General features: G+C 38.3%; 1 protein-coding gene across 1 annotated transcript in view; it reads right to left on the bottom strand.

The window, feature by feature from the left end:
* The window catches only part of LOC121298378 (serine/threonine-protein kinase WNK2-like), a 45943-nt gene that overhangs the window by 6890 nt on the left and 13826 nt on the right, over positions 1–25227 (bottom strand). The window contains exons 2-24 of the mRNA XM_041225487.1: positions 22446–22618; positions 22118–22338; positions 21578–21735; positions 18936–19024; positions 17825–18044; positions 16545–16824; positions 15109–15326; positions 12573–12728; positions 11711–11749; positions 11006–11086; positions 9809–10306; positions 9251–9505; positions 8271–8320; positions 7859–8009; positions 7611–7727; positions 7018–7188; positions 6388–6439; positions 6130–6243; positions 5266–5644; positions 4360–5062; positions 3589–3655; positions 3017–3102; positions 2183–2856 (exon numbers count right to left, since the gene is read on the bottom strand). Of these exons, the coding sequence (XP_041081421.1) occupies positions 2183–2856; positions 3017–3102; positions 3589–3655; positions 4360–5062; positions 5266–5644; positions 6130–6243; positions 6388–6439; positions 7018–7188; positions 7611–7727; positions 7859–8009; positions 8271–8320; positions 9251–9505; positions 9809–10306; positions 11006–11086; positions 11711–11749; positions 12573–12728; positions 15109–15326; positions 16545–16824; positions 17825–18044; positions 18936–19024; positions 21578–21735; positions 22118–22338; positions 22446–22618 (4952 nt within the window). The remainder of the gene's footprint in view (positions 1–2182; positions 2857–3016; positions 3103–3588; positions 3656–4359; positions 5063–5265; positions 5645–6129; positions 6244–6387; positions 6440–7017; positions 7189–7610; positions 7728–7858; positions 8010–8270; positions 8321–9250; positions 9506–9808; positions 10307–11005; positions 11087–11710; positions 11750–12572; positions 12729–15108; positions 15327–16544; positions 16825–17824; positions 18045–18935; positions 19025–21577; positions 21736–22117; positions 22339–22445; positions 22619–25227) is intronic.

Below are 25227 nucleotides of genomic sequence, written 5' to 3'. Positions count from 1 at the left end.
GTTTTATAATTCATTACAAAATCAAGTCACTGTTGTGTGTGTATGTCTGTGTCTCAAATAGGAAGGCACTTAAATTTCATTGCAGGAAACTATGTTGTGTTTCTGAAAGGGGAATCCACCCACTAATCGCATACATAATCAAATGATTCCTATAAAACAGTCCTATCGTCCAAGTCTCCTTGTTGTTTCTTTGTTTGGTCCTCTTCCCCTGCCTCCACCTTGCATGCCTTGTCTAGGGGAAAGGTTGCTTAGTGTGCCACTTGTCCTGCACGCTGGCATTAGTTATCAAATTAATACACTACATCATCATCATTATTATTATTATATTATTTAGCAGATGCCTTTATCCAAGGCAGCTTACAGAAACTAGGGCAGTGGTACTCCAATCTGATCCTCAGGATCCACTCCAGTCCCAATCCCCATCCGAACCAGGTCCTAAAAATCAGTCAACTGCCCCTTAACAGCTTCAAATAACTACATTAGAACCTGCTTGGAGTAAGAACCTGGACTGGACTGGACCTCAATGGCCAGAGTTGAGCACCACTGGACCAGGGTGTCTGAACTATATGAAATCAGCTGCAGTTACTTACGTCTCACCTGAAAGACAATGAGCACAAGGAGGTTAAGTTACTTGCTCAGGGTCACACAGTGAGTAAGCTGGGATCAGAACCGGGACCTCCTGGTTACATGCCCTTTTCTTAACCACAGGACCACACAGCCTCCTCCACATCATAGTTTGGCCAGCACCCCAGGGCAGCTAATGAGCTCCAATGGACAAGGCCATGGGCCAAATTATATTATGTTTCACTAAGGGCATGGTCATTTGTCAAAATGCAATAAAAGATGGATGTCTCCTTTCTGAAACAGTGAAGACGTACAGTAAAGATAGACTGCTTTGTTTACACACTCGAAACGGCTAACCGAATGTATGTACACTAAATATTCCCATTTGTATTTTTTTTTTTTTTTTTTAAAAGATAGAACAAAACACTAGTTTTTGTGAGATAGTGTTTATATTACAGTATTTGGTGCTGAAAGACGCAACAATATAATTATGTTGTATAAGGGAAATGCGGAGTTCAGCGACAGGGCTTCAGATTAGTAGGGAAACAACTTGATGGCGTTAAAATATGCCCAACGCTGATGCTTTGACATAATGCGCTTGGTGTGAAGAGTCCTTACCAGCGGTTCTCAAAACTTCGCTGCACTGCGATCCCCGTCTAGCAATAAAAATGACTATGCGACCGCACTGCCCTGTGTTATTGCAGACTAGTTAGTATAACATGCATTGCAAGGCAATATCAACAAAACTATATATTATATATATATAGCCATTGGTTATTTTTTATACATAATACAAAATTGCAACATTAACACTTCTTGATGCAGCTTTCGATTTAGTCAGCAAGAGACAGGAGAGATGCATCTCGTCCTTGGAGTGACGAGTTAAGAATATTTAACTGATCAAAAATATCTGCCAGGTAAGCTAGCAAAGCAAGCCATTTAGCATCTATAAGCTTTTCACTTTTTTTTTTTTTTTTTTTTTTACTGCTGATTGGGTCTTTGTTGTCAGCACTTTTACTGCAGTGTCACTTGATTTCCCTTCATTATTCCCGTTTCCTACACATTTCTTCAGAACACTATCCATTTTTGGATATTTATGCAAAGCAACTTTTTGAATTCACTTCCCAACAACAAAAAATAAATAAAAAAATAAAAAAATCAGAGGCTTGACTTAACACTACAGAAGTGCATTGCGCTGATTGGCTGACATGCAAGTTGGTTGCTAGGTAACCAGTTCAGAACATTCAGACAAAGGCAGATGGAGGGAAGGAGTCAACAGGAGTAAAAAGTGCCAATAACAAATGAACACCTGTTTCTTAAAACTAATAGTTTCTTTTTTGTTTGTTTGTTTTTTTTAAATTGCGCAGGTATTCACGATCACGTTAAAAGGCAGTCACGAACCACACCGCTGCCTTGACTGAAAACAATTTTCAGTATTTAAAAAAAAAAAGTACCCCAAAAAACAAACAATTTATTTCTGAAATAGCTAAAAATAAAATAAAGCACCAAAAAATGTAATAAAACCAAACACAAGCTCTAATTATTTTTTTTACATCATCATCATTATATATACACATATATATGAGAACAAACAGCAATAACAACATTCACTACATACTTTTCTCTGAGCCTCTGCAACTCTTTTTTCATATCTGCATCTTCAAATTCAGAATCATTGTCACTGCTGACGTAGGACTGAGAATGGATGGAGGTAATACTTATTGTTGGAACATTTGCCTCCTGTCCATTCAGACTGTCAGGGCTCTGCACACTGCTGTGTTTTCCAGATCTTCTTAAGAAAGCAACAGCTTTTTTCATCAGATCATTGCTGGTGTGATCACTTGTGCCAGAACAAGGGATGGTGGCAGAAGCAGCAGAGTTGGGTTTGTTAACCTCATCCCCAGAATCTGTAGAATGACTGTGGACAGTGACATCGACAGGAGTAGATGTATGAGCATGGGGAACAGGCTTCACTTTGGGACTAGAGGGAGGTTCATCCATGTAGAAGTCAGGAGGTGCTGAATATCTGTTACTGTAAGGTGTCTTCAAAGTTACTTCATCCTTGGTGCTAACAGAGAACCTGCCAATAGTTGTGATTGGAGAGCCCTCTGCTGGCACACCAAGGTTATTGTAGTCAGGCTCAGTCATCTTGCTCTCTTGAAAGTCTAAACCATGCACCCCATTGACCAGAGGGGTCTGTGCTGGACTGTTCATGCATTTGGTGTTTGGACAGACACTCTTCTTGCTTCGGTCGAGTCTCCTTATGAGGATATCTGGAGGGGTGGGAATAATCTAAAAACAAAAAAAAAAGGCAAAAGATGTCAATTTGAGTGTGTAAATTATTTTCTAAAAATAACGTATCAAATTATTATTTTAGAAACACAGGTCCATTTGAAAAGGCGCATTTTGAAATAAGAACTCATTAATATGAGAATATATTTTTAAAATCTACCTGAAACCTGCTCTTTGCTGTGCTGGTTGGTGTACTAGCAGCAAAATTAAGAAGAAACTCTCCTCTACTTGTACTGTCAAATGACCCTGAAAGAAAAAACAAGGATATGTGTTACTGAAAGGTCAAAAACTAAAAATATTCCTGGCCACCTCTCAGAAATCTTAAAAAAAAGAGAACATTTACCTTAAATGAATATAACAATTAAATTAGATCTGACAAGCAACATAAAACGGATATTTATATCGCAGGTAGTTTCATTTGGGGGATTTTGCTGAGCTTGCAGAATAACCTGGCAGCCATTAACAGTCACCAGCTTTCACTAGGAATCACAGCTTTGAGGAGCAAAACAACATTAAACAAAAATAGGCAAGTGCGTGTGTTTAATGTATTGATGTCTTCTGCTTGTATAACCTCAAATTAATACAAATATTTTTGTTGCCAAGGAAATTAAATTTAATTGTATTTTTGGATCTTTGTAAATCAATGTACATTTTTTTTTTTTTTTTCTTAAACTTGCTCCCCCACCCCCCTCCACAGGTGCAATTATGAAATATGAGTGAAGTAAAGCCTACCTTTTTTCCAGGGTGCATCAGTTTCATTACCACAGCTCAAGCTGTCGTTTCTTTCTGGAATTTGAGGCTGGGAGAGAAAAAAATATGAAATAAAAAAGTTTCCATTTTTCGCTAAGGAATACATTTGTAAGTGTCTTTTACCCAAGCCTGCAAAAGCTAACTTTGCTTCTGTGAATGTGACGCAGAGATACAAAAAGACCTTGCCTTAAAAACACACTGGCAAACGCACTACCAAATTCACTTGCCATGTTGGCCATGGAAGCGTATATGGTCAAGGCTAGCTCAGGTCAAGGCTAGCTCAGGTTAATACTATAACCAACAGAAAAACCACTGGGCATGAAAAAATAGCTGTGCAATGGACGTTACGTGCCAGTTAACAGTACCAATATAGAACACAGACACCTTGAAGGCAAATGTATTGATCTGCCTACCCAGATGCGACTACTGTGGATCCCTAGATAACCTTATTGGACAGCAGAGTGGTTTAATTTGCCTTTATACTTTGGTATTTGTTTTGCAACCTACAGTAAGGGCACATGCCAAACAATATTAGGAGTTCCAAACGTACCCTATTCACAATTCAGATTTAGCATCATAAGGACAACAGAGCTCTGCACGGCTTTCTAGGCTATTGTGGCTTTACAGAATAATTTACAAAAACAGTACACACATCACAAATGTGTATATAAAACTTTTTTATAAACAAAACAAACTATATAATATCCGTTTAATTTCTAGAGTACCTTTCATGACCAAAAAAAGAGAACTTACCAACTGTTCACAAAATGCAGATCGTGGCGACACATAGTTACAAGTCACTGTACTGGCAGGCGCTGTCTGGATGCCACCCTTCACAGGTAGTTCTGATGAACACAGAGAATGATTCAACGCTTCATCGGGAATTGACATCCGATTGCCAGCTGTGTCAGGGATTCCTGATGGCATATTTTCAATTTCAGCAATAGGAGGAGAGTGAATATATTCAGCACCAGAACCACCAGTGGTTTCAGATGTACCTGCTGAGCATGTAGGAACATACTCTTGATATAGTAAAGTGCGTAGTTTTTCATCCAATGTCTTGATTGTTTTGTCCACAAACTCTACCCTTGGAGGACCTTCCCCATCAGACTCCACCAGAGAAGTCTGTGGAGTGCTAGACAGCCCAGAAGCGGACGCTTGCTGTTGCAGATACTGTTGAGGAGCTTGAGCTGGGCTTTGAGGCTGAGATGAAGCCGTTGTTCCAGTAGCTCCAACGGTTGCCTGAATCTGGGCTGCAAAAGGCTGCTGCAATACCACAGACTGCTGGGCCGATTCAGCCTCGCAAGCCAGTGGTTGGTCTAAAATTTGGTCCAAGATAGGGAAAGGTGGGGATATGGCCCTATAAGCAGAAGTAATTTCCAATGAAGGTGGCACGATGGGGCAGCAGGGGAGATCGGCAACAGAAGCTGCACAAGCAATTTCAGCAAAGCGGGGACTGTAGCCTCGGCGGATTGTTCCGGACGACGCGGTTTATGGTGTCTGACAGACCCGGCTAGACACAGGAGTCGTTCGGTCACCAGCGAACCAAAGATGTTGTAAAGACCAGGTTCTGACCCTGCTTTCCTTCCCCCCCTGATACCGGGATATTCGTCGTGTTCTGTCCTAGTAGTTACGGGTCTAGCTTCCGACCGTGCTTACCCGTCCGTCGTCCCGCCGAATAAACTCTCTTGCAGGCTTAACAGAACTTGCTGCACAGCCTGCAAGGGCGAGAGTGAACTAAAAAGCTCCTCAATTGGAACGGAGCTCAGAATTTCATTCAGAGGTCCGTTGGTCACTACAGGTTGAGTCTGTAGGATTTCTGGCTCACACAGATCCTTAACTTGGGCACCAGTCGTTGACGGCAAAGCAGCAGATTGAACAATTGATTGAGCTGTTAAAGGTGTCGAGGGGGTGACACCAGCAGGGCCTGTAGTGAAAGGAGCGGTTGTGCTGCAATGGCCATCTGAGACGTCAAAGTGGGCCTGAGCTACTGCAGCAGATGAGTGCACTGCCCGAGTACTGATTTGTTTTTCTGGCTCTGAAAATACAATTTAAATAAATAAAAAGGAGAACAGTATATTATGGAACTCTGTTAAAGTATAGCATGTTTAAAAGCTTTAGGAAATTCATCATAGACCATCTATTTATTAAAAATGAACATATGCATCTCACTGAAGCAGACTGTAAGCTTGGCAGTGCATGGTTGCATAACCGTTCTTTTCTCTGTCCTACACAGAATGCAAAAATATACCCTCAGATTGTTCCTTTTGGCAAAACGATCAACATGTAAAGTTTATTTCTGTATCTACGGTGCTGTAGCAAAAAAAAAAAAACACACACACACACACACAAAACAGATTTCTATAAAAACATTTTATATAAAACATTTTGTAATTTAATTTAAAAAAAAAAAGTCATACATTTTGATCTAAACTCAACAATTAAACTCTTTGCTACTGCATTTTAGTAAAGGCTGGTATTTTAAAGTGACAAAGCGTTTGCTTTTTTATTGCAGCAATTTACCTTGAGCAATTGCAGGCTGTGCTGTTGAAGCAGATGAAGTGCTTTTCTTAACCTCAGGTGTGGGCGTTTCATCCACTGGGCATATGATAAACCATCGTTTGCCAGTATGCAGCACTGTCAATAGGAATAAAATAAAATCACTATCTTAAGACAGCTTTTTATTTTTTTTTTTAAATGCAATTTTCAACCTATTTCCCTCTACTTGGTTATTTTTCTCTGGTTCTATAGTTGCAAACAAGGCAACTAGTTAACCCTTACCATTCTGCTGATAAACAGGCTGGCTGCCCCGTGACTGCTGATCTGTTGAAACCTTAAAATAAAAAAAATAAAAAATACAAAATCTCTATTTCAAAATGATTAAAAAAAAGGTCAATATTTTATACATTGAGACTACTAAACTGTTATTTAAGATATCAGAATCTTTTGAGACCCACATTGCTATGGACCTTTGCATGGAGCTGTTTAATATTTTGTAGTACAATGGCACAGGCTGCAATATACAAGAGAAGTTAAAGCTCCATCAGCTCTTTCATGGTTTCAAATAATAATTATTTCAGATCATACAAGACTCCCAGGCTATATTGGCAATGACTATAAAACGTAGTTCTTGGCAGCAGTATATGTGTCCAAGCTAGGCTATAAAGGGAGAAGCCAGCTGATTTAATAGGACTCTGCCACCAGACACACACCACAAGGGAGCTCTCAGCTACTAAGAAAAGCACTGATGGGAATGGTAGAATTAATAAGAGAAAAACTGAAAAATTACGTCATTTCTGGAGCAACCTTGTGAATTATTATCCCCAAGGAAATCCAAATAAAACACTATTTTTACACACATGTTCTCTGGAATTTAGCAACAATCTTTTCGTTTGTGAAATATTTCCTCACCTCTCCCATTTCTAAAACAGTGGTATGTCCTTGTAGCGGACTGGTTCCTTGATCAGAACTTCTTTCTCCTTCTGTATCCTCACTCAGCATATCCTCAGCTTTATCAATTATATCTTTCAGTTGCTCAATAAATGTCTCTTTTTCAGTCTGCAAGATGAAGTCATTCTCGACCTACAAAAAGGAGAAAAAACCCCGGAAGCACTTGATACACAGCATTTCCCCTTGTACACCAAATAGACAGTAAAAGGTCAATAGGGAAAGGATAATGACTACATACAGTTACGTAGTTCCATCATTTATTTTATTTAACTGTCTATAGTGTGGCTTACAAAATGGCATCTTAGTAGCCAATTACTTTTGGCATAATCTTAAAACAAGTCCTTCCTCCTAAGGCAGTTTGAAAAAAAGGGGGTCTTTTAAAACACAATGTTGGCCCAGTATGCAATACATTTAAACAAAACCTCATACAGTAGCTGATCAATCTGATTTGTGATCATTTAAGAAAATCGGATTCAAAAAACTTAGAAGCCCTCAAGAATCTCCAACATATAATTTACCTTTAAACTATACTTTGTCATTAGAGCAAAACTTACCATGTAAATTGCTATTTCTTCAGGAGCATCCCCATCTAAATCAAACTTGAACGTTACCATTTTATGATTGTGTGTCTCCAGCTGGCACTCTACCATCTTATCTCCAGTTTTACAGACCTATTGGAAGATCAACATTATACACATAAATTTTCAACTCAAATGATTAAAATGTACCTATTTTTTGTGGAGAGTTTGTAAATACTTTTAGATCAGTATTAACTATACTGTCGATTATTTTGCATACTCACATTTAGAATGGTTAGTTTGGGCTTGCTTGTTTTTTCTTGACGGGAGCGAGTTCTTGTTGACTTTCTGTGATGTTTTCTTGACTTCCCACCACCTTGAATTCCTTCATAGCCATCACTCATCTCTTTACCTGAAGCAGCATCAGAATTCACACTAATGAAAAAGGAAATGAAAAAAAGAGAATGACACACTGCCAACTGTGATGATGGGCTTAACATTTTAAGAACAGTCTGTGGGGCAATTACACAAAATATGCGCCTTTTTGCTATCATGCCTTTGAGGAAATATCATAAATCAACTGCAGCAACCTCGGCTGTGACTGTAGCTTATTTCCACAACTTGTGTGTTGAGTAACCCAGAGGCATTCAAAGTTTTATGCAGGTAACAAAAGGAAATGTGACTGAAAGGGCTTACCTGTCATAGCAGCAACTGTGTAGTGACAGCAGTTTCTCTGGTATAGGCTCCTGCATGTACATTAAACAAATATCAAGCTAATATACGGGTAGATACAACATGTATGTCATTTAAAAAAAAAAAAAAAAAAAAAAAAAAAAAGTTAGCTGTGTAAACTAAATATTTTGAAAGATAAAAGAATAAGCAATTATAAACACAAGAGCTTCCCTTAAAATGATTTAACATGTATTGAAATACTGAATAGACTTCCAACTTAAGCAGAAGCTATCGCCAAAACAAAATTAACTGGATGCCTTGCATTTTGGCAATATGGTTAATTTATTAAAAAGTGAAGTGCTAGAGGGGCTCCAGAGTGCCCATCCAGCAAAGGCGCTCCACGCGGATGAGTCCCATAGCCTGGGGATCGCAGGTTCGAGTCCAGGCTATGTCACAGCCAACCGTGCCCGGGAGTTCCCAGGGGGCGGCGCACAATTGGCCGAGCGCTACCTGGGTAGGGAGGGCTTTGGCTGGCAAGGGAATCCACGGCTCACCGCACATCAGCGACCCCTGTTGCAGACAGGGCACCTGTGATTCTGCAGTGAAGCCTCCAGATCTGTGTTGTCCTCCGGCACTATAGGTCTGGTAGCCTCGCTGTGGATCCACAGTGGGAAAAATGACGGATTTGCAGGAGCACGCTTCGGAGGATGCGTGCTCCAGCCTCCGTGGATACAGATAATAATTGGGCACACTAAACTGGGGAGAAAACCAGGGTTAAAAATAAAAAAAGATAAATAAAAAAATTGAAATGCTGAATATATGATACTATGATACTAAATAGCCCTTGATGAAAGGCTACTGTAGATGCCTGGTCCTCAAAGGGTTAGGGCCTGTTTTGCAATGTGAAAATGACAGGGTACTGCAGAAGAGTTTAAAAGGAAATTATAAAAAAGGCACCTATTAACACCTACAGCCTCACTACAAAATGTAAAGAATGTTTGCACCTCTTGACAAACATCTGCTGCAGGCTGGGCAGGTGCAGTCATCCTGGTTTGCTGACTCAGTGGTTGGGTTATGTTTGTAGGGGCAGCTGTTGCAACCTGCTTGCCAGAGGGATGCACAACCTGCTCCACTCCAGCTGGTGCAGACGACATTTCCGGCCTAGGTGGGGACACGATTGGAGCCCGAGCAGTTCTTGTGGGTGTCTGAAAATGCGTCTCTGCTTGCATTCCCAAATCAAAAGAATACCGAGTAGATACCTGTGCAGCATTCGCCCAAAAGAAAAAAAAAAAAAAGGTCATGCCATTTTGCCTTTTAAATAAGATGTGTATTTAGTCTTATTTGCTCTGCATTACAATTGTATACGTCGAAAAAAATTGATTGATATGCAAGAAAAAGGCACAATACACTGAAGAATCAATTAAGTTTTACTGGTCAGTAAATTATTTACACTTTCAGCATCAAAGCAACCAGTCCACTAAGTCTTTGTCAAACTAGTCTTTAAAAACAATACATTGACCAAACCCTACATAAATTCCAGGCAATGTTTGACTTCTAGTTACCTGCCCGGAATGCTCAGCTTCAGGAATAGCTTGCTCTGACAGTGGAATTAAATTCTGCTGAAGAGACTGCTGCAGCAAAGGAAGCTGCTGCTGCTGAGACACTGCCTGTGCTATTTGAATAGGTTGCAAGGGTGGAACCTCAGCCTGAATCATTTGCTGCAAGGGATACATCTGCTGCTGCTGGGTTAGCATTTGCTGCCGAGCTGGCAAAACTGAATCACCAGGGAGAGCCATATCAAGCAAAGACACTGGCACAGGCAATCCTTGGCATGGTAAGACCACAGATTCAGAGGTTTGAGTCAGGTTTCCAACCCGCATGGCAGGGGTGACTTTAGTTTTAGAGCGAGATATGGTAGGGTTCACTGAAGGAGGAGCTACTGTTTTGCCAGGCGAGAAATAAGAGGCTGGCACAGGGGGAACGTTGGAGAAATCAGGGTGAGAAGGAACAAAAGTGTCACATCCGGAAAGGGGAGTTGCAAGGGGAATAACAGGAAACTGCTGAGAGAAGGAAGAAAAGAGTGAGACAAAAGAAGAAAAGTTGGAAGTCATAGAAAATCGTGCAGTCGGGATACAAGACTATAATGTTCAAAGCAGTGCTATCTGTAACTGGACAACCTGTTCATATTTTTACCTGCTAAAATTTGTCATTGTAATTAATTATCCAATATACCCCTTCCCCCTCAAAATGCCACTAATTTATTTTGAAAGAAAAATTCAGGAGCACAAGCAACTATCTTTAATAACTAGAGATAATACAAATATGTTAGTTTATGCATATAAACCAAATCTGCCAGCTTCACTGGAAAGGCACTGAAGACAGAATGTCTCAAAACAGCAATATATTACATTGATTTATGACAAATCGCTTCTAAATGTTTCATAAAACACCACTGCAGAGAAATTTAGTAAAAGGTGGAATTTTTGACATTGCAGTTAAACATCTGTGTGAAAAAGATAAGCAGATTGACTTGTACGGTTTCAGTTCTTCATTATGTTTTTAAAAAACAAAATACACAATAAAAAAAGCACCCAATAGCATGTCAGTTGATGAAAACCAATGCCCATTAGCTCAGCTACATGTAACCATTAGTACCCCAAATTGGTGTCAAGAAAAGCAATTTCTTGACACCAATTTGGGGTACTAATGGTTACATGTAGCTGAGATAATGGGCATTATAAAGCTGGGATAACATGTACCTGTGTGGGGGGCGTGGAGATGTGAAGTGGCTTCATGTCAGAAACCTGCTGTTGGAGATTCTGCATTGCTGCAAGATGCTGCTGCAGAGAGAAATAGCAGATGTTGGAATGTAATGTTTTTAGACTTGAGCTAGTGGCTCAGGTGGACCAGCTGTCTTTATTTTATTTTTTTTATAAGGATAAGAGGAGGAAGATCCATGGAATTAATAATCATATGCAAAACCTTCATGATTTTTTGTTTTTAGTAAACAATTAATAAAGCTGACTCGCAATGTAATATTATATGCTTGCTGCCAATAAATTAGTCAAGAGACACCAATTGTTACCATAGAGATTAACTGTACACAGCACAGACAGGGAGAATGACACACACACATATCATGAAAGAAACGTGGGGGGGGACATAGCTGGATGTGGACTTGACCAAAAAAAATTCTGGATGATTTACTGTAACCTATACAATAAAATACAATATTTAAGGCAAACTTTTAAAATAATTTCACCTTACAGAACTTTACATGGATACTTAACAGGTTTACGCTTTTATTTTAAATTTCATAGTCTTTATCCTTCAACTTCATGGATTATTTAAATACAATGAATATTTAAATACATCCCGCAGAAAAGCAAAATCAGCTAATTTACAGAAAAGCTTGCATTAAATTAAATGCATAAAAATATAATTAAAAAAAACGTAACATCTACCTGGGACTGGAATGTTGCAGTGTAGAAATAGCTTTGGAACTAAGAGAAATAAAAACAGTGAAAGAAAACTAGAAAATTAACAAAAAAAGAAATACACCGGTTTACAGAGACTGTATTCCTTTTCATAAAAAAAATACAAAAATAAATTGAAAACAAGCCCACAATATCAACCTCCCCAACCCCCAAACTACTTGGAGGAAAACCAACACCACACTATAATGTGCACAATATGCAGAATGGCATACGTGAAGAAACGGTTTGTAAACCTGAAGTAAAATGGACACAGTAGGTTATAAAAATAAAACTCTGTATCACGGACATGACCAGTGGTTAAAACACTGCTGTGAAATGGTTCATTTTTACAGGACAACGCCGGCGATGGAACTGACAAAGGATGATGAGGGGGGTAAAAAAAAAGCTGTGTACCAACAGTAAGGAAAGTATCTTAAACTGTGTGGTCTAAACTATTGATATGAACTCAATTGATTCCAGCGAGTTGCTGCAATTCACGGCATCGGGCAGATCATATGATTGCTTTTGCCCAACCAAAATCTAAATGTGTTTTTATTTTCAAAACATGAAAAAGGGGTAGCTGTACAAAAATATACAGATCCTGTCCTGCCAAGTCTGGTAACATTCATAAAAAACATTTTCGTCTGACTTGTGCGATTCTGGTCCTTGCAGAGTATTTACTGTATGAATGTATTTAGTGAATACGTTTGTTTGAATGTAGGTGGTAGCGTTTGGAATGGAATTATATATATATAATAATGCAGCAGTGGAATACTGCCTCATTAAAATGAAGAAACAGATGTGTTACTGTATTTCCATCTGCGTTGGAGTGAATGTGCTGCTCGCTCACCTGCTGGGTTGGAGGAATGGTCTGCGCTGGCCCATGCTGCACTGGGGGGATTGCAGTTGGCTGTAGAACAGGGAATGGCTGTGCTGGTTGCTGGGAAAGCTGCTGGGACTGCTGAGAGAGGGCAGCAGCTGGGTTTGGGATCATGGAAAAGCCAGGCTGGAACACAATAGCAACATTAAGTACATGACAGTCTTAATCTTGCTCTATTTGGTTACGAGGGAGGAATTGGAATAAATTTTAAAATATGCAACAAGGTAAAAACAAAATAAATAAAAAATCCCTCAAATTGTGTTAAGTAAAACATTTAATTCATATTTTTGGTTGACAAATTAAAAGGTTAGCAAACATTTTTTTTTAGCAAAACAAGTTGATGCAGCCATAAAAATACTGGGTATTACTTAATGGTATTTGAACAACCTCTGTTCTTTTTGCAATATGCCTTTATCTAAATATCATCAGAAACAACATGTATGTAAAAATCACAAACGAGCACGAATATCTACATTTGCATCCTTTTAGAAATACACAGACACACTAGGGATAATAGGCTGAGCATCATAACACACAGGATCTGAAGGGTTATTTATAAGTGGTGTCTGCTATAACTCCAGCAATGTCATAAGGCACTTTTCATTCAGGATTGATTGGATCAGTGTAAATGAAGGGTTATTTCAGTGGGACCAGGCGAGGCTTTCCAATTACGGATGTGCATGGGAAAGTTCCATTCAGTAAAGCGGCAAAAATCACATTTAGGAAATATAGGAATAAAAAAAAATCAAGTTGTAGGCTGCTTGGTATGCAATTTCAAAAGGAAAAAAAGGATTTAAAAAAAACTAAATAATAAACTCAGCCAAACAGGGGAAGAAAACAGAGTTTGGCCCATGCAATCAGCTTGTACACCTCATATGTAAACACTCTAAAAGGCACTTCATCCACAGGGACAACAGGTGAGGGCTAAGTGAAGAGCAAGCGTCTTTACCTAACCTACCATATTACTGCGTCTGTTTTCAATAGTTGGGGTGCCCCTGCTGTTCAGTGCAGCTGGAGGCATTGGTTTGGCCTTTTCACTCTGCACATTGCTCCCACAGTAGCCTTTATCTTGCTGCTTTGGAACTGCATGCACAGCAGCCTCTCCACGGCTATAAGGAGGCCGATACGATCCTCTTTCAGTAGGCTTTGGGGCTCTAAGAAAAGACATGCTAGTCTTTCTGCTAATTATGTGATGTAAAGATTCATGTAACAATGAAAGGTCTGTAATGTCTGCACTGGTCCGTCTTCTAGCCAACAGAGGCAAAGGACACGCCGCTGTTGGTTTATTACAGATACAAGGTGGAAGCGAGTGAGATGAAACAGTGGCAGTGTGCTTGAAATCTGCTTTAGACTTTAGCAGTTCTGCCACACAAGCCTGACAATACTGAGGTTTTTGCAGCAACAGCTGGATGGGATGCATGTGGGTATCCAATTCACAGAGCTTTCGCTCAGCTGCTTCCCCAGGATTTCTATTCTGGGATGAGTTTTCCCTGGCCTGTGCAGAACAAGATGCTAAGGAAGCTGCAAGTACTGTGGTTGCTGATGCGGACACCACTGCAGAATCACTGCGACGGCGAGAATCCCACAGCTTTGGGTTGAGGTGCATGAGGAAAAAAGGATTTAAAAGCGAAAAACTATTTACATTTCCAGAAAGGGCATCGGGAAAACTCTTGCCTATTGAATGTTCACTTGTCAATTTCAGAGCTGCCTTACCCAGGGGGGGCAATCCTTGCTGAGCAGAGTTGGATTGTCTGAAAAAAGGATGCAAGCTGCTACTGCATTTCGGTGCGTTAACTAGAGAGGTGCTTCCGCGCCTGTGTGCCAAGTTCACTCCTTGCACAGTGCTAGAGCCAAGCGCAAAGGAAACTTGACCCTCACAACAATCAGAGGAAACTTCTGACAAAAAAGGCTCCTGGACTATGGAGGGGACACTAGAATGTCTCTGTTTTGATAGCGAAATACAAATACATGTTAAAAATTAGAGTAGAGACCAAAATCTGTACCTGAAATTTAAAAATTAAGTTAAATCGATAAAATGAACTACATTTAACAGTGTTCTTAACTTTCACATTTCTCTAGTTAAGCCGTATTTTACACCAAGGACTAAACTACTGTTTTCACTGGTAACACTTAAAAAACAGGCTTCACACAATGTATGGATGAGGCTAATCGTTTACTTTAAGGTTCAACCTGGGCACATTGGGTTTATGTGTTTTTCTTTATTATTATTATTTTTATTCATTTTTCAATTCTCCAGGTGGAGTGCCTTTACCGGACGTGCCACTCGGGAGCCTAATCTGGGCACACTGTTGTTGTTTCTATCTAACTTCTACTTTCCACCCTCCCTACCACCACTGCTAGCTCCATAATGAATAATCTAAAGTCAGTACACACTATGAACTCCTTCCATCACACTGTTATCAAATGGCTAGGGTATCACATTCTGCAATGTAATCTATTCTGACAGTGTTAAATGTGGGTCGGTATTATATTCTCTAATACTCACTGCTGAAGGTTGTGGATAGGACCCCAGCTGCTGTTGATGTTGGAGGTGGTGCTGCAGACTAGGGGGAGGGCCCTGAGTGTCACTCAGGGGTGGGCTGCAGACCTGCTGCACAGCAGATGGGATGGGGTCCATGCAAGATGGGTAGATGACACTCTGCTGGCTGCTCTGAGAGTCAGAATACACTGTCGAACCCAGGCCACTGTCAAATGTACTGTCAGCTAGAAGCACAGGAGACAGGTCTACAGATATACTGTCAAACAAACATCTGCTAATATGAAAATATAAGCTAGGCCTTCAAAGCAATTCAAATTAATTAAAAAAAAAAAAACATTCTAGTCTGGGGGGGGGAATGACTTATGCACAATACATACATAAAGAAAATTAACCTCTTTCATATTAACAGCTTCCATACGTGTTTGCTAAAGTGATGATGAACCCCCATTAAAGTGGCACACTTGATACTTCTATAGAAACTTAGGGAATCCTATGTACTTAGTAATTTAATAATATTCCTGGTGCAGAGGATCACACTCCCCACATATCATCCACATGCAGTACGAATTCGCACAGGTTTTCTTTGAAGGTCACATGAAAGACAGACCCCTGGAGATTCACAAAGCTTTTTAAATACATATTAGCATGCAAATGGTGTCTAGCAATGATATGTCAGGCTGAAGTGATAAAGCCCGGAGTGAGTAAATTACATCTAGTGGGCTGGAAGGCAAAATGCCAAGCTGACGAATGCACCAACAATGGCATAAAATCCTCCAGCACTCTTAAAATGACAGCTCAGCTCAATTATCTCTGCTCTCTGTGGGGTCTTCGCTTATGTTTCAATGAAATCCACCCAGTAAGCACATAATATTCATGATCAATTCACTGTAAAAGCAATAGTCTGAAAGACTAATGCTTCCTAAAAACATTTGTTCTAAAATCATTAACACCCATTAAAGTGGACAAGACAACACATGTTTTGACATGTAATGGTTAAAGAAAAATACGATGTCAACAACAAAATACAAAGTATTTTTTAACCATTGATTTTTAAGCAACTAGAGATTTTGCTACTACTATTAGGGACAAGCATTATTACTCTGTAGCCAGAAACCAATACAGCTTACTTATAGCCTAGGCTGTATCATTTTCAATCCTGCCTTTCTAAGCACTTTCACTGACAAGAACTAGAACATAAAAATGATCCATAACTAATGTGATCCCTTGATTCAAACCAGGGCTGTCGCTTCCATCCAACCTTAATACTTTGCAGACTAACAGGCACAGAGAAAAAGCCACATTGCTATATGTAAATGGAGTAGGCAACTAGTAAGCAATTCATATAAAAATTATTCTGGTTCCACTGCAGCGTCGTGGAGATTTTTCATTCCTTGTGTAAATCAGATGAAGATGCATAATTTAATAGCACTGTTTGTTCTTACATGTAACAGATGTGGCACTGGCAGGAAGATTCGGATACTGGTCTGCTTCTGGCTCCTCAGGCTCCAAGACGACTGGCTGTCCCACTTGAACGCCTACATCTGGGATCAGCAGTTGTGCTTGTTGGGCCTTCTGCTTCTCCAAGCCATCGCCATCTCTGCGCTCCTTGTTTACCTGCAACAGAACTGTTCTTTCCCTTTTCCATTTGATCAATGCCACCCTGTCCTTTATAGACTTTCCAACAATCTTGATATCACTTTCATGAAAGAATCCAGATTCAATCTGAAAAAAAAAAAAATGATATATATATATTATATATAATATATATTTTCTGTGTGTTTTATTAGGGCTTGGCTGCACATTTAAGAAAAAGCACAACCAAGCTCTTCAGCAATTAATTATAGCAGCAGTCTTTAAATGGAAATCTGAACAATGACACATGATTTTACATCCCCATTCTCACTGCCTTACAAATAAAGACACCATTTCAGAGCCAAATATAAAATGCTAAATGTTGCTGTGGAACAAAACATTCCTAACAATAAACGATAAAGTTATTCAAGGATGCAAACTTGTTAGTATTCGGTTACATTATTTATTAACATCACTAATGTCAGGGAAATCAATTTGTAAAACCACTGTCAACACCTATTGTATTTATAATACATTTTGTATTTATAAAAGGTCAGAAACATTTCATTTCTGCATAGAACCTCCCAAATAGGCAATTTTTAAAGCTACTGCCAACAGACACCCGACACATGCTTTTTTACTGCCGAGTAAGCTTGCTCGATACAATTCAAGCCAACATGGATTTTCTGTCGGATTCACCTTAAACAGCATCACACCGACTTGAAACGTAAATAAATTAGGGTTCCCAGTTCATATTGTTTTTGTAACATCCTCTCAATGGGCTTTAGGTAAATTTGAACCTTACATTTAACATTTATTTATTATTTCTAGTTTTTAAATAGTCCCCCTGCCACCACACTCAACAAATGAAAAAAAAGTTAGTTAATAAAGTTTATTTCAGATCAAATCTCTGCCAACTGGTAATTAAAAAAAAGACAGCTAATCAATATATTTTTTTTCAATTAAGACATTTAAATTACATAACTCCTAATCATTTGAGCATGTTGAACAAAAGTTCTGGCTTACTTCCATGATGGTTTATATGTTATATTCATTTGTAAACTGTACAGTATTTATTCTGCACAGATGGATTTCAAGGTTCTTTCACAATTATCTGAGCCCTATTGCATATAAAACAAAAAGGACATACCATTTCCTGAGCTACATCCTCAGGAACTTCATTCTCCAGATCAAAAGTAAATTCTATGGCCCCGTTGTCTTTGTATTTCGTTTTGAGTTTCTTGGGATCTTCAACCCACAATTTCAAGGCAATCGAGGACTTCTTGCCATCATCTTCCTCTGCGAGTTCAACCCTCACCCCTGTGTCCTCCGCAAAGAAGGCATGATTTAAAAGGTCTTTTATGGAGTACCTGCAAAACATTCCCCCATGTTAGTATCCAAATTACTAGGGATGTGCAAACAAACCTAAACTCAGAACTTTAAAATTAGTTTCAAAGCTCTTTTCAAAGCAGCATGTGGGGACATGCAACGCTATATTTTTTCTGATCTCCGCAACTTGCTCTTTAATATTTATTCTAATTAGATTTGTGCGTACCGCACAGGGAAAACTGTTGGACAATTACACTATTTGCCTAAGCCTCACATACTTGCTCGAGAGATTACTGCTCTTAATAACCAGCCATGAACTCCCAGAGTCATTCATTTTGTAATGTAGAAATCTATATCTGAGTTAATTTAATAAGCAGTGCCATTTCTTGTAGACTGCAACATTTAAAAATAAAATATTCATTGTATAATTTCAACTTTCCTTACAGTCAGCATACAAAAAGTCCAAATTTAACACCTCACACAACTCCCACACTTTAATGAGTTATGTGGCTTGACTTCTCCGTCTGCATTATCTTTAACATTTCCTTGTTCCAAACTGTGTATGCATTAAATGCACAACTACATAAACTGACACAATATGGCTATATTTCACCTGAGCTTCAGATAAGAGGGCGTGACAATATTAGCCAATTTCAATTCATGGACAAACTTTCAGTTAAAAAAAAAAAAAAAAAAAAAAAAAAGCAGGCATTATCGCAAGCGAAAAAATGTCATCAATTACTCAGAGATGGAGTAGCAGAGACACTAGCCACACAATGCTGAAAACTGATATTTCAACTACCATGCGCATAACCATTTGCTCTGTATATAGACGCAAGGGCACAATTTTTTGTAAGGTTGTAGTAACCTTTCAATCAAAGGCTTTTGTGCTGCACAAGAATACAGCGGTGTTTGCTCAATTTCAAACAAACCTTTCTTCTTTTTTTTGGCAGATGCATTCTCCGATAATTTCCTTGATTTCTGGATCAGTAACCTTGTTGTAGCTTGCTGGCTTCACACCCTGAAATAAAAAACAGAAATAATTTTCTGTGGGATGCGTAGTTTATCACAAATTCCACCCAACTAGAACAAAACAAGAAACATTATATATATATATATATATATATATATATATATATATATATATATATATATATATATATATATATATATATATATATATATTTTTTTTTTTTTTTTTTTTTTTTACAAATACAGAAGCTTTTTTTTTAGTTTTTTCTAAAAACAACAAAAAAAAAAAAAGCCAAGTAGCCAATTAATTTTTTGGTTGCGTTTGAACGTATTTCACAGCAAAGAGTAAAAACAGAAAAGTCTTCTGTCATTGTTCACATATTGATTGAAAACAGGTAAACACATGCTTGAGAACACAAAATCACCGGTTTCATTTTCTGACCACAAAGTTTATTAAACCAAAAATACAATGCGAGTAAGCAGAACTCTGAATATTGTAATTAAACCACATGATTCTATCCTAAACCTACAGGATGCTCTCACTATGAGATCTTATGAATTTCCTGGATACATTAAAATGACAACTGTGGGGGAAGAGGAAGATTTCACAAAGCTTAACAAATGTGTTTTGATAAATAAATCAATATGCCTTCCTACTTTAAAGTGACTGCACAACTACAAAACAAGAGTGTTAGTTTTGCTCATCTAACCAGCAATTCTGAAGCAGATCAACTTTTTTTTTTTTTTTTTTTTTTATGATTTGTGAGACCTAAAAAAAGTTGTAAAGCGAGAAGACATGTGCATATTTCTCTTACATTAAACAGTGTTAAATAATTCCGTTTCAACTCCTTGGGGAGTCAAGTACCGCAGACCATCTTGCTATAGAAGGTGTGAGCTGCAGAAGTCAAGCAATCTGTTTCAGATGCATGCTTGGCTCTACTTGAAGGGTAAGAAAATGTAGTAATCCTCTATAGAAATATTGCCAGCCGTACTACAGTAAGGATTAGTCAGAGGGATTACTAAAATAAAAATGTCTTAAGAATTCAGAAAGATATTTTTTGTGGTAAGCAGAATCTTGTCAAATCAGACAAAAAAAAAAAAAACTTTTATACAGTAATGTTTCTTTCAGCTTCCATCCTTAGTTAAATGCAAAAATCAAAATATTCCACAAAATGCTTAACTTACTGAATGAGGATGGACACAATGCCGAGTAAGCAATGGTTCACACCACTTTTTCCTAAAGAGATTAAATCTGTTACCTTGGTACAATCTTGATGACAACTGGTTACAATCAGGTGAGAACAGACCTCAAAATGTCAGCCTGTCCCTTAAGGACACACCCCCGTCACCCAATGACACAGCAGCAATGATGACAGAGGATCATCTTTATACATTCTAAATATTCCCTAGTGGAGAAACACTGCATGCTAGAGGGCACACAGACTTCTTGACAGATCTAGGGTAACGACTGAAACTAACAAATAATTGAGCATTCACCTTCATATTGTAAAAGGAACATCAGATATAGTATTTGTTCTTCAAACTTTGAAACCCCTATCCAATACTCACTTGAAAGTCTTGGTTCCAACAGTGTTGGATCCTAGACGAGGTTTCCCGGTTTGTGATTGACACTTGCACTTTGATAGATGCAAATATGACAGCATCCGTCTTTCTTTACTAACTGACCCTTACCCCAAACCACCTTCTTTGAGTAAAGAGCAAACATCTACAGGATTACTGTAAACAAATCATTACCCTTAACAGACAGAAAATTACATTTCGGATGTGCCACAGGAATACATTTTGAAGTTGACTTCTCTCCGAGTAAACAACATTTGTTTAATTAAACATGGGTGATGAATCTGCCTTTTCAGTTAAACACTTTACATATTTCTTCATGCCATGTAGAGATTAACATGTTTAAACATTTCTGAGGATTTAATACCAAGGCAACAATCCAAGCAACTTATAAACTGTAGAAAAATCCAGTTCCTACTGTACTAATTCCTCAAAACAATTCTATAATGTTAACAATTATTTTATTTTTTTCCCCCCTTTCTAAAAACATTGCAATATTTGAATATCAACAAGTTATATGTAGGAAAGGTCATCGTATGACTTACTGCTATAATTCAACATGTAGGTTCACCTAAAATCACCACAGGAATGGATTCACTTACCCTAACACAATAAGTAGTTTCAGACTGTTGCTCTCTTTGGGAACAAACTAATTATTTCATACAACTTTCATTTCATAAAACTATTAGCTACAGTAAGCTCAGCACATTCCACCTATATTAAATTACTGTTGTAAAACTCTGGGGTGTGGTTTAATAGTGCTTGTAAATGTATTAATATCATAACCTTCACTTTTAATTTAATAACTTTTCACCTTGAAACTAGCTTAAGCTGCAGCTTATATTTTTGTGTTTTTAGAAGTAAACAAATAAAACGTTTTTTGTTTACTGTAAATTCACATCAGAATATAACTTTGTTTGTGTGTATTTTCCTGTAACAAAGTACTGCAAGTGTATTGATTCCAGCAAAATAGAGTATCTCAATTAACTGAATTTCTGAACTGTTATAATGTCTTTTTACTTACACTTGTTACTTTTCGGTATATCTGTGCAGCATTCTGGCACTCCGAGTATGGATATTCAGTAGTAGCCATTTCCAGCATGCACATCCCAAAGGCATACACGTCTACAGATTCATCGTAATGTTCTTCATACATTTCTGGAGCCATAAATTCAGGAGTACCTGGAAAATTAGAAAAGTAGAAAAAAAAAAAAAAAGTTTCCCTTTACCTAAACTACTAGGAATAATAAACAAAACTTAACAAGACATTTTTTAATACAGAACTAACGCAGCAGGTTCTCAGAATAGTAAGACATTAGTAGCAACATTTGTATATCAAATCAAAAGGCTTATATTGTTTCATTTACAGTATCGCAGTAAACCACTGTTGAACAGTGCAAGCAAGGTAGAGCGCAGAAATTATTCAAATTATTCAAACTGAATAATAAAGGCTGAAAATCAAAACAGTGAAGTTCAGCAAGACATATACCCCTATCAGGGTAGAATTGCCAGCTATACAAATTGCATCCAAGAAAATAGTAAGACGAAAGGGGATGCAAATTACCTATTACACTTTTGGCAAAAGAAGCCCTTTTTAGAGTTGCAAGGCCCAAATCGCCTATTTTCACAGATCCAGTGGGTCCAGTAATAAAAATGTTATCACATTTCAAGTCTCTGTGAATGATAGGGGGAGTCCTTGTATGGAAAAAGTGCAGGCCTTTCAAAATCTGTCGGCACCAACTCCGTAGAACCTTTGGTTTCATCACTTTAAATCTCTTCAAATATCTAGAGAAATAATAATTTAAAAAAGTAAAACAATAAAAACTTACATTTTGTTAATTATAAAACTGCTTCAGCTTAAAAGATAAATTCCCCCAAAAAAGAATACTTACGTTTTTAGAGTTCCAGACGTCATCAGCTCAGTAACCAACACAATACATTTCTTTCCTTTGAGTGAGGATTCCCAGGAGTCATAAAATCGAACAATGTTTGGATGCTGCAAGCCTTTCAACATTTCTGCCTCCTCCTTAAACCTCTGCCGATCTACCTTTGAGAGTTTGCGGTCCTGTAGGGGGAAAAAAAAAAAAAAGTGTCATTTGAAAATATAGCCCCAAGGAGCACAAATGATGTTTTGAAACATTTACAGTAGATATTTTCAAAGATTGTGATAGAGAAGCCAAATGTGATGCTGCTTCCTGGTCAAAAATCACTTCCTGTGCTAGAGCAGTTTCATGCCATGGTCAAGCTGTGTTCAGGTCATGTGACCTACTGCACAGGAAGGGATTAGATGCTAGGAAGAAATTATTTCTATAACATAAAATCTGCAAGTGTGTGAAGAAAATAAATCCAAAGAATAAAACGCTACTAACACCAATAACAAAGGGAAGATGGATTTTAAGTTTCACGCACAGCAACAATCCTTACAGCACACAGCTTCATTTTTGTCATTGCTATTAGGTGAAGTATTTAACGGAAGAAAATATCACTGAAAATCCAGCAACTGGTATAACTCTTCCCATATGATGTGTGCTATCTTGCTTTGTAAACCCGTTAAAACACTGAAGTGTGAAAATGACATTTACATTTAATTGAGAGGTGGCGGGGAGGGGGAAAGAGAGCAGTCCAAAACACACAGTAGTACTGTTTTCTACTGCAGTCATTGATTTCATTGTAAGAGCTGTCTATTGAAGTCTGTAAACGTCTACTGTTTTACATTCAAACCAATACAAATACACTTCATTTGTACTAAAATGGTAATGCTGAAGGGGGCGGGGAACAAAGGATTTTGTTTTTAAAATGTAAACAATGCCTGGGAAACAGGTCTGAAAATGAGTTTGTTACTGTTCCTGGGGCAAGCCCCTGTTCATTAACAATCTTCAAGTCTCCCTGTACTTTTTGAACTGTCAAAAACCACTTTTATAAAAAAAAAAAATAAGTAAATGCAGCAAACAAATACACAGCCACTACATTTAGTGAAGATGCATTTTCACAGAAGATCACTCCTCTCATAGGAGCCTAACCCATAGGTTGACTTACCTTGCAGAATACTTACAGTACCCTTAAAAATAGTACTAAGCTGCAGGTGGCAATTCTAGGTACAGCATTGTGCAGAGATGCTATTAGTACTGGCTAAGCTGCTTGCACATATTTGTATTTAATACATGCTCAGTAAGTACATATTGAACATTTTATGCTGAAACACCTGCTCAATTTGATGTGTTTACAATTTCTAAAACAGTAACTTGACTCAGATTGAACAGTAAGGTTTGCTTGGTTTCTCAATCATTCTGGGGGGGGGGGGGGGGGGGTATGCTATTGTCTCACTACACTTGGCAGTTAGTCCTTTAACTTTCCAACAAAAAAATAGTAGGCGCCTGTGGCTCCTCTTAAGTTTTCTTAAGAGAAGAGGGGTTCATATAAGCCAGAGCCAGAGCCATCAACATGTTTATTGTATACTGTAGCCTATAAGGGAGCTTTTACTGTACTCTTAATGTCTACTATATTAATAATGCATCATTGCAATTAATCCATTATGCATACAGTACTCTTGAAGCCAGGTTTTATGGGGATGCTGTTCAAACTGCAAGTCAGCCAATATCTTTTGCTGTGGCCATTTCACTAAATAAACCACTGCATTACTAAAATGTAGCATGCAAGGGGGCTCCCGAGTGGCGCATCCGGTAAAGGCACTCCATGTGGAGTGCCGGATGCACACTATAGCCTGGAGATCCGAGGTTTGACTCAAGGCTAATCTACTGCCGACTTTGGACAGGAGTTTCCAGAGGGTGGCGCACAATTGGCCGAGCACAACTCGGGTGGAGAGGGCTTAGGTCGGCCAGGGTGTCCTCGGCTCACCACGCATCAGCAATCCCTGTAGACTGCGGGCGTGCCTGTAAGTTGCCCAGAGCTGCATGGTCCTCCGATGCATGTGTCTATCTTCATCTCTCCCGAGTCAGCGCAAAAATGGCAGCGGTGAGACAGGTTGAAGAGATATTAAAAAAATTAAAAACTGGGCATTTCAATTTGGGGAGAAAATGAGAAATAATTGGCAATTCCAAATTAAAAAAAAATAAATAAAAAATGTAACATGCAGCCATGCAAGAAAGTGACACACAAAATATCACTATCCTCCAGTTACTCACAGAACACATGCAACAGGATACACAATAGTTTGTTACAAAACAGAAAACTGTTACTGCATACAGTAAACATTTCAAGTGTTGTTATGCACATTAGAAATGCATATCAGATTATGGTGAAACTACAGTAATAAAAAAACAGGTAACTGCATTTGAATTATATACCCTCTGAACCAGAATATCATTTATAGCTTTTCACAGGTTTATCTTTAGATGGCACAGAATTACAGTACACAATGTGAAAAAATAATTGTAGTTTTGGTAAAATATCTAGTGTTTTTCACTACTTTCTCTTTTTTTACCACTGTAAATGTGTTAAGCTGGACTTGAATCTTTCATAGCTGCTTCCCAATCACTTCCCAGTGTTCTGGATAAATCAATCCTGCCCTTGTGTTTGATATTGTATGCTACTGAAATCCAGAATCACTGGTCCTACTGAATTGTCAATCAAGGTTGAGAAGGTTATTTGTATGCAGTTTGATCACAGTGAAGCTGTCTGCATCACAGGTCTCTTAATGGATGATGTTCATCAGCT

This window comes from Polyodon spathula, chromosome 23 (assembly GCF_017654505.1).
Source record: "Polyodon spathula isolate WHYD16114869_AA chromosome 23, ASM1765450v1, whole genome shotgun sequence".
NCBI classification, from domain to species: Eukaryota; Metazoa; Chordata; class Actinopteri; order Acipenseriformes; family Polyodontidae; genus Polyodon; species Polyodon spathula.
The sequence above is the reverse complement of the archived record's forward strand: the minus strand, read 5'-3'. Positions and strand labels throughout refer to the sequence as shown.